Source organism: Pyrus communis, chromosome 7 (assembly GCF_041283825.1).
Source record: "Pyrus communis isolate YQ-2024b chromosome 7, ASM4128382v1, whole genome shotgun sequence".
Classification (NCBI taxonomy): domain Eukaryota; kingdom Viridiplantae; phylum Streptophyta; class Magnoliopsida; order Rosales; family Rosaceae; genus Pyrus; species Pyrus communis.
The window spans coordinates 31,025,924-31,039,942 of NC_142571.1; the positions used below are offsets into that span (position 1 = coordinate 31,025,924).

At 41.5% G+C, this 14,019-nt stretch overlaps 2 protein-coding genes and 2 pseudogenes across 11 annotated transcripts; 2 read left to right on the forward strand and 2 right to left on the reverse strand.

Annotated features, from left to right (window-relative positions):
- Positions 1-511: 511 nt before the first annotated feature.
- LOC148696065 (protein EXORDIUM-like 4 pseudogene) lies at positions 512-2,213 on the forward strand (annotated as a pseudogene). The gene has a single exon (XR_015964317.1). The product of XR_015964317.1 is annotated as a protein EXORDIUM-like 4 pseudogene (transcript).
- A 1,225-nt stretch (positions 2,214-3,438) lies between these two features.
- Positions 3,439-5,017, reverse strand: LOC137733915 (inositol-tetrakisphosphate 1-kinase 2). The gene has a single exon (XM_068473132.2). It carries the CDS (start codon positions 4,866-4,868, stop codon positions 3,777-3,779), a length of 1,092 nt encoding a protein of 363 aa, XP_068329233.2. The 5' UTR covers positions 4,869-5,017; the 3' UTR covers positions 3,439-3,776.
- A 1,123-nt stretch (positions 5,018-6,140) lies between these two features.
- Positions 6,141-9,843, reverse strand: LOC137734589 (protein FAR1-RELATED SEQUENCE 4-like; annotated as a pseudogene). The gene is made up of 3 exons (XR_015964318.1): positions 7,632-9,843; positions 7,442-7,491; positions 6,141-6,695 (listed from the first exon to the last, which is right to left on the reverse strand). The product of XR_015964318.1 is annotated as a protein FAR1-RELATED SEQUENCE 4-like (transcript).
- Positions 9,844-10,096: 253 nt separating this feature from the next.
- Positions 10,097-13,926, forward strand: LOC137734591 (uncharacterized). 8 transcript variants are annotated; one of them, XM_088697159.1, is made up of 11 exons: positions 10,097-10,679; positions 10,774-10,938; positions 11,004-11,125; positions 11,217-11,422; positions 11,556-11,744; positions 11,831-12,022; positions 12,307-12,460; positions 12,578-12,641; positions 12,914-12,979; positions 13,073-13,191; positions 13,263-13,926. In XM_088697159.1, the coding sequence occupies exons 1-10, from the start codon at positions 10,556-10,558 to the stop codon at positions 13,147-13,149; spliced, it is 1,359 nt and encodes a 452-aa protein (XP_088553285.1). In that variant the 5' UTR covers positions 10,097-10,555; the 3' UTR covers positions 13,150-13,191; positions 13,263-13,926. The 8 variants fall into 8 exon arrangements, 7 of the variants coding, with proteins under 7 accessions (XP_088553285.1, XP_088553284.1, XP_088553288.1 ...); XM_088697158.1 differs by having other exon boundaries at positions 13,073-13,183; XM_088697162.1 differs by having other exon boundaries at positions 10,097-10,649.
- Positions 13,927-14,019: the final 93 nt, after the last annotated feature.

Genomic DNA, 14,019 nt, shown 5'->3' on the forward strand with positions numbered 1-14,019 from the left:
TATTCTCAACCTCAAGAATCTGGAAAAGAATCGTTCTACGACGCATTTGTACATTTTATCTTAATGAAATGTCGACTCACATATTGTATAAGATTTAGGACGAGGTCATCTCACAGTCACTAATAAGCTCTCCGCCTCCCTCCAGGCTCCAGTCAAAAATACCTAAAAATTTTTGGAGTGCACGTAACGTTAGTATATATTGCCCAAAATGTAAATGGGGAATATAAGCCTCCATTAATAGGTAGAAAGGTGGGGACTTTTGGCAACTCTCCCTATAGTTTCCCTTCCTCCTCCCCAACCCCAACTAAATATAGTCTACTCATTTTTTATTGGCAGAAACAGAAACAAAATTAGTGTGTGGTCTAGTCTTGTGGTGTGTCCGTTAATTAAGATAATAAAATATTTCGAGGGAGAGTTGCCCTTAATTTGTGGGGCGGAGGGAAACTCAGCCTCCAGCCTTACGCATGCATGCATGCATACATACACGATTCTTCCATATATATGTAGGGGCGAGATACAGAAGAGAGGAAACGACAGAAAAGTGGTAAAAAAAAAAAAAAAAAAAAAAAAAAGAAAGAGACAAGGAATAAATTTATAATGGCAGCATCATCTTCCCTCCCAGTGGTGGCTAGTCGCCTGGGGAACCGGCGGCTTGCAGCTCTCGCTCTCTGCCTTGTATTGCTCATCGATATTACTACCACTACGTTGGTATTGGCTTCCAACAAGGGAAGAGGCCGCGTTGCAAATAAAGGTGCTGCAAAGAAAGGTGGTGGTGCACACAGAGGTGGTGGCACACACAAAGGTGGCGGTGCACACAGAGGTGGTGGTGCACAAAAAGGTAGCGGTCGAAAAGGTGGTGCACCTGTCACTGCTGGCGGCAAACCCGGTGGTGTCGTACACGCTGGTGGTTTAGCACCTGCTGCCGGCGGCAGCGTCCCAGCTCCTGGAGGTGGCGGACCCATCACATACCACGGAGGGCCTCTGATGACCGGCGACATTAACCTTTCCATCCTATTTTACGGCCAGTTCACAGCCGAACAAAAGAACGTGATCCGGAGTTTCCTGAGGTCCCTCGAGAACACGGAGAACGATCACGTCGCCGCCGTGCACAGGTGGTGGGACGTCATCGAGAGCTACCAATTGTTCGCTGGTCCAAACCCCGGTAAAGGTACCCCACCCAGACTCCGCATCAAGGTGGGGACCCAGCAGAGCGACGACAAGTACTCGATCGGAAAAGTGATAACCTTTGAGTTCATCAAGAGACTGGTGAATAAGGCCGGCTCCGGAAAGCCCAACACTATTAACGTGATCTTCACCGGGAGCCAGGTGACGGTGCACAGCTTGTGCCGTGGCAAATGCTATGAGCACGGCTTGATTGAGAACAGACCCTACCTTGTCGTCGGAAACCCCGAAATCGAGTGTCCCGGGGCTTGCGGTTGGCCATTCCAGAGGCTGGACTACGGTACGCCTAATCAAGTGACGGTGAAGCCCCCCAACGGCAACATGGGCATTGACGCCATGCTCTTAAACTTCGCCTCCGGCTTGGCTGCCACCGTCACGAACCCATTCAACACTGGATTCTTCAAGCCGGGACGAAAGAGCGACCCGGTCGAGGCCGGCACCGCGTGCGAAAACATCTTCGGAAGCGGCGCCGTCCCAGGGAAGACCGGCAAGGTTGAGGTCGACCGCGCTACTGGTGGGTCTTACAATGCCGTGGGAGAGAAGGGCATGAAGTTCATGCTCCCCGCCGTCTGGAACCCACGAACTTCCTCCTGCTGGACGGCCATGTAATATAAATTATATATCTCGGTTAAATACAAGCAGGCATGCAATGGGAAGAAGAACGTTCCGTACAGTACTAGTCCTGAGTCCTGGGTCCTGCGCCCGACTGATGATGGTACACCCCCAATCCCTAATATCCCAATCCCCATGATGATCAGGTGTTACTTAATGCTTGATCCGTGTAATTTTTCCCTTTTTGTAATTTAATATTTAATTGTGTCCGTCCGCCTGACATGACTACTAATCGTGCATGAATTCTCGATGGTATTAGTTGGAGCTAGAGACCCAGAGGGGATCTTTGCCATAGTATTAATTAGTAACCAAACAATAGAGAAATTTTTAAATGTGACGGAAACACAAGTGATACATCACGTGTTTCAATAGAAGTGGTGAAAATTTTTATTTTTTAAGTTAACTTTTTACACATATCATACCATTTGTATAATGACACGTTATGTACTGATCACATTGAAAAATTTCTTCAACAACGGTGGATGCATGCATGGTAATTGGTACAGATCGCGCGAACCAGGCACCAATTGAAATTGGTAAGTGAAAAATTAGACAATTCAAGTTACAAGAGCAAGCTAATTCCTTCTTGTACAACGACAACAAGGGTACCCTATAAATATACTGAGTATTGACCTAGCTGTAAAAGCAACTAACATATATACCTATATCCTTGCCAAATATGTATAGATTATTCTCACGGAAAAGAATCCTCGCAGGATCTTTTCCTGAGAATTCGAGGATTTCATAATCATATTCGTTTATCGTATATCGTGTGATTAAAAATAATTTAAAATTAAATATAAATAGTACTTAACGAAAACTGACCGTACGATGCACGATGGAAGAACAAGATTACGGGATACTCTGGATCCCTAGAAAAGGATCCGTACATGCGTACGTGCCAATCAGACCATCGAGACACGTGTGTGTGTGTCTGTGTTATAGGCTTAAATTAATTGACTGGGACCTTGGACTTGGATTTTTATTTATTTATTTTGGTTGAGGAATCGGGAATCGGCGAGGAAAGAGACAGTTATATCGATTTGGATAAACTGGACTGAAGGGCTGAAGTTGTTAACGACAAGTACAGAGGCACGTATAAATTATTCTCTTTTTCATTTTTTTTCCTTCTTATTTGAATGATCATTATTAAATTACGTTAATATCTTAGGTTAATTTTTTTATACATAAAAAAAAATTAAGTGAAGAATGTAAGAGAAAGAGAGAGAATCGTAATTCAAATTATTTAGGACAAGGATTCATCCATTTAAGTATCAACCTCGTATGCAAAGACAGAGAGCATGGTCAACTTTAATAATCTGATTTAAATATAAACTCAGCGATTTCGTTTTAAGATGATATTAACACCTCAAGCCTTGATTCAAACCATGCATTATTCAATTTTAACACTCTCCAGCGGATCAAACGAAAGGAGGTTGCACTTGTTTTCCAAATTCTCAAAATTAATTGTTTCAACCTTGTTCTGCCGAGAGTCAGTGAATGAGTGAGAGTACGAGGGAGGGACATAGCAAAGTGAGGGAGAATTAGCCTAAAATCTATCATTTCATAAACAACCAGCTGCTACATCCGCATCTGGGAAAATAAGAAGACCAAAACCATATATATATAGACACATACATATGATTTGCAAATTTAAAGGTAGCTGCTGCAATTATTCAAATATTTATTTGTGCACATGATGATACATGTTACAAGTTACCCAGCGTACATGTAATTCGTATCTACATGTATGCTCATGATGATGACGATGATGATGACGACCCATATCATATCATATCATGCACTCACCACTCTCCACTACATTGACCATATGTATGTCTCTCATCACAAGAAGAAATCAGAGGTACCTAAATTGGAAAAACCCAACCAAATCCAATCCAAGTAACACAATTTTTATTACTCTTCAACTGCCAAATCTCCTCCTCTCCCTCGTCCTCCCACTCCTCCTCATGACCCCTGTTTTATTTGACATCGGACTCGAAACTGGTAGCACCTTCTTCTTCCTTGAGCTGCAGCAGCTCCTTTTGCTTTTGGGGATGGCTACTAGTTGAAAGCAGATTCAGCAAAAAGTCTGTAAAGGCATGCTCATAGTTAGGCAATTTGGCATACCCAGGAAAGTAGTTGATGTCGATCACAAAATAGCTGTTGGGGTCCTTCGAATCTCTTATCATGTCAAAGTTGAAGAAGTTGAGTTTGAGGCCCACGCGTATCCTCTTCGCCGCCTCCTCAACAAACTCCAGAGGAGGCATTTCGTGAGGATCATGAGCCAGATTATGCTCGTCATTCGCCGAATTTGATATCTGCGAAAACGGAAGCACCGCTTCTTCTAATGCGGTCACCCGCTCCTTCGAAATGTCCGGCAGCGACCTCCGCTTGACGCACTGGACGTGCTCCCCAATCGCGTAACCCTTGAACACCACCCCGCCGTGGTTCGCAAACTGTTGCAGCAAAATGGGACTATTAGTATCCGCTAGAAGACTGCGCAACCCCTTGGGGCTAAAAATCAAACACATCTCGTGCGACTTGGTGCTGCCATTCGCCAGTAATGGCTTTGCAATCACCGGAAACTCCAACCCGGCCAACAACTTAGTTTCTTCTTCGCCTTCCGGGTAATGATCAACCGGCACCTGTTTGGGCACCGAGATCTTCGATTGGAACTTGTCGCCTGACTGACGCGGCTTCAATTCAAAGGCGGCGAAGACGTCGAGCATGGAGACCCGATTGTGGAGGCGCTCGATGGACTCGGGCGGGTCAAGAATGAGCGTTTGTGGATACCGGGACGAGTATTCCTTGAGGTGTTGGTTCCAGTGGGGGCCGTAGATCTTGTGGATGATGCAATCGAAGGGGCCTTGCTCGATCAGGGTCTTGGCGGTGGTGGTGGAATCGGGGATTGAAATGGGGACGAAATCGATGCCGTATCGGGAGGCATGGTGGAGGAGAGAGGGCTGGATGAAGGTCTGCTCTTTTTTGGGTGCGAAGGCGTACCCGATGCGGTAGCGACGGACCGGTGCTGCTTCTGATTCTGATACTAGTGACTTTGTGCTTGGATCCATCTCTCCTCCTCCTCCTCCTTCCTGATGGACCTGATTTGCTTTTTTGCTTGTTTGGTATTGCTATGGTAAGAATGAGCACTCATATATCGTAGCCCTGCCGCTACATTTGGTGGGCGGGACCCACTTACATCTCAAACATGATATTTTTCTTACTTTTAGGGGTGGGGAACAACCCCATATATTTTATTCTTTTACCTTTTTCCTTTCGACCGTCCATCTATATAATAATTGTTGATAGAAAGAAATTTTTTTTTTTAAAAGACAAGGATTGTCTACCCTCCCATTTTCGATGCCTTTCATGTCTTCTTATTTTGTGTAGTCACGGTTAAATTATGTCAATATTTTATATTATATTTTTTTTTATAGAGATAATAAGATAAAAATGAACAGTAATATAAAATATTGACGTGACTTAACCATGACCACACAAACAAAATAACATAAGAGGGCATCGAAAGTAGAAGGTCAGACAATCCTTGTTGTTTTTTAAATCACGTTGTCTAACTTTTCAAATCATATTGTCTGACATCAACAGTTAGATGATAGAATTAGGAGAGTGCTATCCACACAATTTTTTTTTACTTATCACACACCTTTTATTAATTTTGTCGGTTAATATTTTTCAATTCATCCTATCAAACGGCCGAAAACTAAAAAAATGCGGAAGAAGTAAATAGAGGTGTGTGGATATCACAACCCTAGAATTATTAGTTAAATATTAATTAATGTACTCATTTTTTATTGGTAGTATATCATATGATTAATTAACGTGTTTATTTTTTATTGATAACGCATCACATGATTTACAAATGCAGTCTAAAAGTTGGTCTACCTAATATTTCTCTAATGTATAAAAGGAAAATGTTAAGGAGATTATGTTTGGAGATATGCAACCTAAATAATGTGTTACCAATATGAATGAGCACGTTTATTAACGCTTAAGTAATAAGTCAATGAGTAATGCTAGGAAAACAAAATTTGTAGACTAAATTTTGTAAACTAAATTATATGAAAGTTGATGAGTGAATTATTACTTAAACATTAATAAACTTGTCTATTTATTATTGGTAACACATTATTTAGTTTGCAAATTTAGTCTACAAATTTAGTTTCCCTAGCATTACTCTAAATGAATCATCAACTTTTATGTCTTTTAACTTTTAAAATTTTATCTACACATTTATTCTCCATTTACCGAGTAAAGAAAGAATAGGAATCGGATTTTGGAATGCTCAGCCTCAGATGCTGTAAAGAAAAAGAAAGAAGAAAAAGAAAAAGAAAAAGAGTAGATACTTTACTCTATTTTGCTTCCCCTATCTCGTATCGTTCGTTCCTTCTTGAATCAAGTTTCTGCAAGTAAATGATTCTTTCCATACTACTCACTTGAAACCCCCAACGCAACCCAACCCAACCCCTAATGAAATACACATACGACTCTCTAACAGCTCACGCAAACAAGTCAACTCGTCGAACAAAAAGCTCACGAAATGAAATGAAATGCACAACTTACAAAACAAGTGTTTTACACGGGAATTACCAATTGAAATCCAACTGCTTCCCACCTAACTGCACAACATATAATTTACCAGCAACCACACCTGACCTTTACTTTTACTGCAGCCAGTCCATCCTTCAGCAGTTCGTCTGTACAGGCATACTGGTCTGAGGTCTCTCCCTTTAAAAGAGAAGGCAATGTTTGAGTTATTGAGGGAGATTATTCTCATGCACATGTGTTGAGGCCATATTATGGAGATGTGTCAATGCAACACTTCGAAACATTGTGGGCACCACATTATGCAACTGCATGGGCCTCGAGTCCGAAAGTTGCTGCCACAAGTAACAAGTTTCCATTAGTCTCATATGCTCTACTTCATGCCCACCTCCATTTTTTCAATACAAAATCCGACCTTAGAGTTGGAGATCAACACTTTACTAATAGCACCAGTTTCACACATCGCACACATAGAGCAATTGAAAAGTGCCCTATACATTGTAATGGTATACACGCAAATCAAATTATTCATGCGGTATCGGTGATAATTAAACTTGGATTTGATATAAAATGGAACGTAAGTTATGCTTAACATCTGTAAGCACTGTTCAATATCCACCAAGATTCAAGTTCAAAATTGGGTTCACCCCAAACATCATACACCTAAGAAAAGGTTCAATATACTTCACATAGCGTACGTATAAGCACTGTTCAATATGTTAACAAACCATTGCGTTCATATGGTTTAACTCAACCCCGTCAACCTGCATCAAACAAGTTCAGAATCCTCAACCCAAACCCTTGAACATGACAACATGGCCTCATGATCAGTAAAACTCTGCCATCCTCAATTCTAAGTTATAGCATCAGTATTAGAATCCGTGATTCAATTTATTTCCCAATTAGATCATATGGCCCCTCAGCAGATCCCTGTCCAGCATTAATGCTTTTGTTTTCTGCACAGTGAAAAGTGTCTTGATTGGAAAGACCAAAATCTTCAAAAGTAGCAGTTTTCAGAGGTGGCTCATTTTTGGGAATACCTCTATTAAATTTGTGTACAATTGACTATCAGGAAACATACCATTTGGTGAAGGCCGTCTTGCGTTCCAACGGTCGTAGCTTCCAGCTGAGGTACCAATTAAGCAAACTTGAGTCCTTAGTAATGCTCTATCATTTTTCACTACTCACCTTTTCCCAAATTCAGACAAACAAATTAAAAGCTATTTTCAAAATGGAAAAACAATGAAGAAAATGACCGCATAAACCATCAGGTACCTTTCCTTTCTTGCTTGTGTTATTCCCATTCCTAGCCACCTCCTTCCTGAACCCGGCTCTCCTAGGAGTCTTGTTGGCACTAGATGTAGTGCTGCATTGATTCTCTTCATCAACACCGCAAACACCATGCATTGCTGAATCATGAGGTTTTGCATTGTTCTCAATCGAGTTGTTTAAACTTGCACATTGCTTCCACGCTTCTTTTATGGCAGATAATGCTACATCGTAACCTTCTTGCGAGAGTGACCCTTCTTCACCCAATATTATGGCTCTTCGACATAAATCATTGTAGTGACGGACTTTAGACTGAACTTCATCCACTCTTTCACCAATGGCATGCCTGCTCATAGCAGCATTTGTCCATCGCTGCAATATACATTTGGGAGGGATGATGAAAACACCAGACATTTGGAGAACAACAATAGCATGTCTACAGAGATAACCTTTATACTCGAATAAGTGGCAAGAACAATATATATCTGATTTTGATTCATTCCACTCTACAGTATAATTCTGATTGTCTTCAAAGTCTTTAACACTGTACGTAGTTGATGTCTCGCCTTCATTTTCTTTCTTAAGATGACAAGCAGCTGCTCCCAAAACCTCAACTTGAAAGTATTTGAAAACCTTATGTGTGTACACTAGTGACATTTGTTTCACAAACGGAAACGGAGACTTTAACTCAGGCGTTTCATGCCAACCATCAAAGTTTGCTTTCAGTTCCTCTTCATACCTATCTTCAAGAATTGCTCTGTATCTTTCCATAAACTCTCGCAGTGAAGTTTCCCCTTGAATATACTTGTTAAAGGAAGAGTTCAAACTTTCTGACCGTGAAGTTGGAGACAACCCGGCGAAGGATATATCTCTCATGAAAGTAGGGGCCCAACGAGTACGATCTTCAAACAATGACTGCATCCATTCAACGTCCCTAAGATTTAAATCTATCAATAAGTTTCCACCATCTCTTTTCAAATTGTTGTTCTGACCAGGATTTGAAGATACACTTACTAAATTTTTCCATAAAACTATCATGCCACATGCTTAGAAACTCGAGCTGTCTGTGCATCTTCTCCATTATGTTCCATAAAGAAAAGCAATGGCGTGTGCCTGGAAATACTGTTGGAATAGCCGCTTTGACGGCGTCGTTCTGGTCGGTGAGTATTACTCGCGGAGCTTGTTCCCCCATTGCTATTAACCATGTTTGCATTAGCCACATAAAAGTATGAACCGTCTCATCTGCAATCAAAGCACAGCCATGTAATGTGGGCTGAATATGATGGTTCACTCCTATAAAAAGAATCAGCGGTATTTTATACTTGTATGTGAAGTATGTGGTGTCGAAGAAAACAACATCGTTGAAGTTAGTGTAATCTTCCATTCCCTTGGCATCAACCCAGAACACATTTCTCAACCCATGCTCTTCATTCAGATCAACTGCATAGAAGAATTTTGGATTGTCTTCCTGCATGCGCATAAAATATTCAAGCAGCAGTTGAGAATCCCCTGCTTCTAAAGCCAAACTCCGTCCATTGTCATGCTGATTTCGCAAGTAACTCTCCAGACAATCAACATTTCGATAGGCACTGAAGAGGCTGGACACTGCAGCTAAACTCTTGCGTCTCCGGATTCTAACATCATTGTTAAGGGGGTCAGTGTTTCTGTGGCTGCGAAAGAAATGTGCTTGATCTGGTAAAAGCTGATGGTTGTGGTCCTTTACGAAACTATAAACATATCAATTACCACTTGGCCTGCGCTTGACATGCATGCTTTGCAGCCAATTTTGGGAGAAGGTCGAGGATTGATGGCATCATCGGACTGCTGCTTGTTTCCGTATCGGATGCATGAAAATTTGGCATCAATGAACTCCCCGGATACTCTAGAGCGACGACTGCTCAACTTAGCAGTGCCGAAACCGACGGACTTGGCATATGCTTTGTAGAAGGTGTATGCGGCTTCATGAGATTCAAACTCCATGGCGTCATGAGGCTCTGCAATTGAAGGGGGCGCGAGCGCGAGGGCAGGACCAGAGGAATCCATGAAGGTGGTGGGAGCGGTGGTGTTGAGGAAATTCAAATCGACTCCGCATCCGGCATCAAAAGTGGTAGGGAAGGGAAGGGGTGTAAAGGTTTCATGGGTCCCACAAACATGGAAGGAAAGAGGCTTCTCCCATGGACATAAATTCAAAATTTGGGAGCTCAGTGTTCCCATCACCGAGGTAGTCTGCCTGATTGATTGACGAAGGTGTAATTTTTCTAACTGAATAGTGCGAGAGGGAGCGAGACATATACAAATAGTAAGTGATGAGACTGAATAACCCTAATCCTAATCCTAATCCTACCTGAAGAAAGCAAATTGAAGGCAACTCACTCACTCACTCACTTCTCTGACTGCTGAAGAGATGAGATGAGATCCACCTGACCTGGAGCTCCGATTTCAATTGTCAGCGTCTTCTTCTACGTCAAGCAAGCTCTCCTTTTGTGATTTTTTTTATTTAAAAAAAATTTATATATAAAAAACTGAAACTCCCTGCTTATGCCTTTATGAACTACTGTAGTAGTGAGAGATAGAGTCCAGAAAGGCGCAGACTTGGTTTAGAGCCCAATAGGCCCATATAATGTCGTATGGGCTCGCTGCTCCTGCTGCCGCCGCCAATCGGTATCACTATCAGACGCCGGCAAGAGAATAAAACTCTCTACTCTAGTCTACTCTCTGGTGGTGGTGGTGGTGCCGTACAACGGCACAGGCTAGTAGCATAGCTTATTTTACGGCAATTATAACAAACGACCGACATCCCCAAATCAATTGATATTGATACACTGGATAGCCGACGGAGGAAGAGGAAGAGGAAGGGACAGAGAGGAAGAGGAAGAGGAAGAAGAAGAGACAGAGAGGAAGAGACAGAGGAAGAGACAGAGAGAGGATGATGAGAATCCTCAACTTCAACTTGGAGCGGTTCATTGAAGGCTCATTCAGTTCAACATCCCTGCCTTTCTTCCTCTCCTCCCAACGCGTGCGTGCGTCACTCACTCTCTCTCTCTCTTCATGTAAATGCATGTATTGGAATGTGCAGAAAGTTGCAGTTTCAGCCTTGCAGCTCACTTGCTGATTCGCTGACTCATGGCTTAATCTTTATTGCAGGGGCACGGCCGGCAGGGACGGAGGCAGGGACAGGGACAGGGAGGGTCCTCGATTTCTCGTGTGGTCTTAGCATGGCTTTGGCCGGCAAAGGTGTAATTGTCGACCACCAAGCTTTTCATAATTTGACCTCCTCTCAGCTTCAGCACAAGGGTGCAACAATTCCAGGTTGGCAATATTATCATCATTACTTTCTTTCTTTCTTTTTGTTTAACTTTTTGTTTCCCGTTTAGAATCATTGTCAGGACTTCCACTTCTTGTTAGAGGACATTTCCATGGAATAGGAGCAGCAGCAGCAGCAGGAGGAGGAGCTTCCCAAATTTCCAAGCCACAGTTCACTAAGCTTTTGAAACATGCACGTTTCAATCTTCTCCTTTCTCTTTTTTCTGTTGTCTTGCATTCGTTTCGCCGTGTTTATTATACTACCTTTTATTTCATATTATCAGGTCACAAGTCATATATCATCCATCTCCAACATTTTTGTTCATGACGGTGCTATCGGTTCATTACCAAAATGTGATGCAAAAGTTCGTTTAATAAGTGATAGTCCGTCTGCTGTGCTCTCACTATCCCGTATTCTCTGGGGGACTTCCACCCGTGCAGTTTCTCACGATTCATGTCCTTTGACAGTTTATGTGGCTACTTCTATAAGGTAATCAACTTTCATTATCTAACGTGTCTTGGTTGAGTACATTGTGCAACCAACTAAAAGAAAACACGCTTTAAGAATTTCTCATGACATCAATGTTGATTACATGTTTATTGATATATATTTGATCATGCAGTTCAGGAATTGGGGATGTTATTGACCTTGGATCTAAAGGAATTAATGGATTTATAGCTGCTGATATTGAGCGTTCATCACTTGTTTTATGTGGTAAAGCCTTCTCAGATTTAAATGTAACTAAAGAAGCACTAGCGGCCTTGTCTGGACCTGTTATATTTGCACGGGGAGGCCTTCCACTATGTGCAAGGTACAGGTTCTCTATTCTTTTACTGAGCATTACAGTCTTTATTACTATACCATGGGTGATTTACACTGGGAGGTTCAAATTTTCAGGCTTCTAGTGTCTGGTGATTCTGTGGTTCTTATATTTGCAGCCAAAGGTACCTTTAAGAGCTGCAGACATCTGTTGGTGCCTAAGGAGGCAGGTGTAATTCTTTCTTCTGAAGGTGTTGCACCATTGTTTCAAACTGGTGGCCAAAATCTGTTCAAGTTCCCATCTGTTGTAGTCCTTGCATCTTCTGACAGGTAATAGAATCCTGTAAAGAATTGTTCGGTTCCATTTGAGCATGTTTCGAATAGGAATGAGCATCGGTCTTTGGCTGTGCTAGCCGAATTGTTATCTTACACATATCACTACACTGTAACTGTCATCCAAAGGTTGTTTTGTGTTCATTCTAAGTATGTTGCATATCAGTAATCTTTCAGAAAACCCCACACTTCCTGCTTCCGTTCATGTTAATCCTCTTTCCTAATGTGTGCTGCGCATAGTGACCTTGCATTGCTTTTTATTCTATTTTCTGTTCAAGCAGTACTGGCGTTATCCCTTCTGTTTCAAAGCTCTCCCCTGGCCAGGCAGCTTATCACTTCTTAGCTGGTTATCAGAATGGGAAGTTCATGCCCGCATACAACAAAGGCCCCTCGTCTATTCACCCAATGGAACTAGCTAAGGCATTTCTGTCCAAGGTCAAATAATAATTGTTTCTTTAATAATATGCTTTGCCCATTCATATAGATTTGTTAATGCCGTGTTATGAATTTGTCAATAATGTGAACAATTTACCTTTCTGGGTGGTTCTGCAGTTGCAAGATGACAAGATCTCATCTTACTTATTGAATGTCAATGGAGAAGAAAAGAATGTAAATGGTAAGAGAAAATGGGATGACTTTCAGCTTTCTTTTGGATAGGTCATAGGAGCAAGCCTCTTGAATCTTGATACAGTTACTCATATCCTAGAAAATTGTCTAGCGCTTGAACTAGCTGCAGTATGAAATCCACGACTTGAAATCCTACTTTTCTACCATGTTTCAAATCTGAGTTTTAACTTATAAGTTGGTGATGATTGCTTATACGTGAATTTAAGGAGTTTGCAGACTTAAATGCATTTAGTCAATATAATTCATTTGTTGATGTATCAGGCAAAGATTTGGCTAATCTGGTGCAATCAACTTTGTCCGAGAACATCCCACCATTTGAAGCTAAAAGTAACCTCATGCTGTTTTATTGCTTTCCCTTGTTGTTAAGTAAATTTTGTAGGTATAATTTTGAACTGGAAATGTTGTATTACATGTCCCCAGGTGGGGATCTTGAAGACAAGTACAAGAGCTTCCTGTTGAGCGAATTTCAAGAAGTGCCAGAAGAATTATCGTTTTGAGATAGTTGCGTCCCGTCTTTGTTTAGACCCCAAGGTTTTAATGTAATCCTCTTCTCATGAGATAGCTGTAGGCAGATGTTTGATTTTGCTTCTCACCTTTATGTCCGGTGCAGAATACCAGGGACTCAAAGAAATGGATAATACTTGGGTCCTGAGCCCTTACCGAAGGATATGTGCCAGTAATAATGCAACACGTGTGATTTTGTTTTGAAATTCCAATGACTTGGCTCACAAACAATTCATAACACATCCCTAATTTTTTAGAACAATGAACATGTTATTGACCCATGTATTTGGATAAAAGATGTTTAGGGCCCAAGTATTATCACGAAGAAATTCCTCCGGTGCAGGTGCTCCTCTTGTCTCAATGGAATTGAAGTTGTCTTGTGGAAAATATGGCAATACGATGAACTTGTTGCTGTGTTAAGATGGGTATATGAATAAGTGAACCAACATGGACATGGCTCTGTTGCTTGGTCATTGTAGACATAACCTGCTATAATTCTATTGCAATTTTGGAAGAGGAACTTAATTGCATGCATCAAATTGTATTGTAGTTGTAGCCTGTAGGAAGGCAGGCTGTTTGGAATAATGGAATATGAATTATTATTTAGTTAGGTTCGTCGTTCCCCATCCCGGTCATGTATGTATGGACAGAATGAGCTCCATGTACAATAATTTGTATGGCCGGCGGGCCTGCTCGCTCGCTTTGCTGCAGACTTGAGCTGTTTTATGCCGCTTAACTGTCAATAAACAAACAAAATTAGTTTTATGCCACCCTGCTTTCTTATCTGATTCTGTATGTTGATGATTATGTATAATATATATTATACAACCATCTCTCGCCGTGTATACATATAATATATAATC

What these genes read in the sequence shown, in the direction of transcription:
- LOC137733915 (XM_068473132.2), bottom strand. Translation starts at nt 4,868, where the DNA reads ATGGATCCAAGCACAAAGTCACTAGTATCAGAATCAGAAGCAGCACCG.
- LOC137734591 (XM_088697157.1), top strand. Translation starts at nt 10,556, where the DNA reads ATGATGAGAATCCTCAACTTCAACTTGGAGCGGTTCATTGAAGGCTCA. An exon ending in TCACTAAGCTTTTGAAACAT is followed by an intron (nt 11,126 to 11,216) that starts GCACGTTTCAAT and finishes TCATATTATCAG; the next exon opens with GTCACAAGTCATATATCATC. An exon ending in CCCACCATTTGAAGCTAAAA is followed by an intron (nt 12,980 to 13,072) that starts GTAACCTCATGC and finishes ACATGTCCCCAG; the next exon opens with GTGGGGATCTTGAAGACAAG.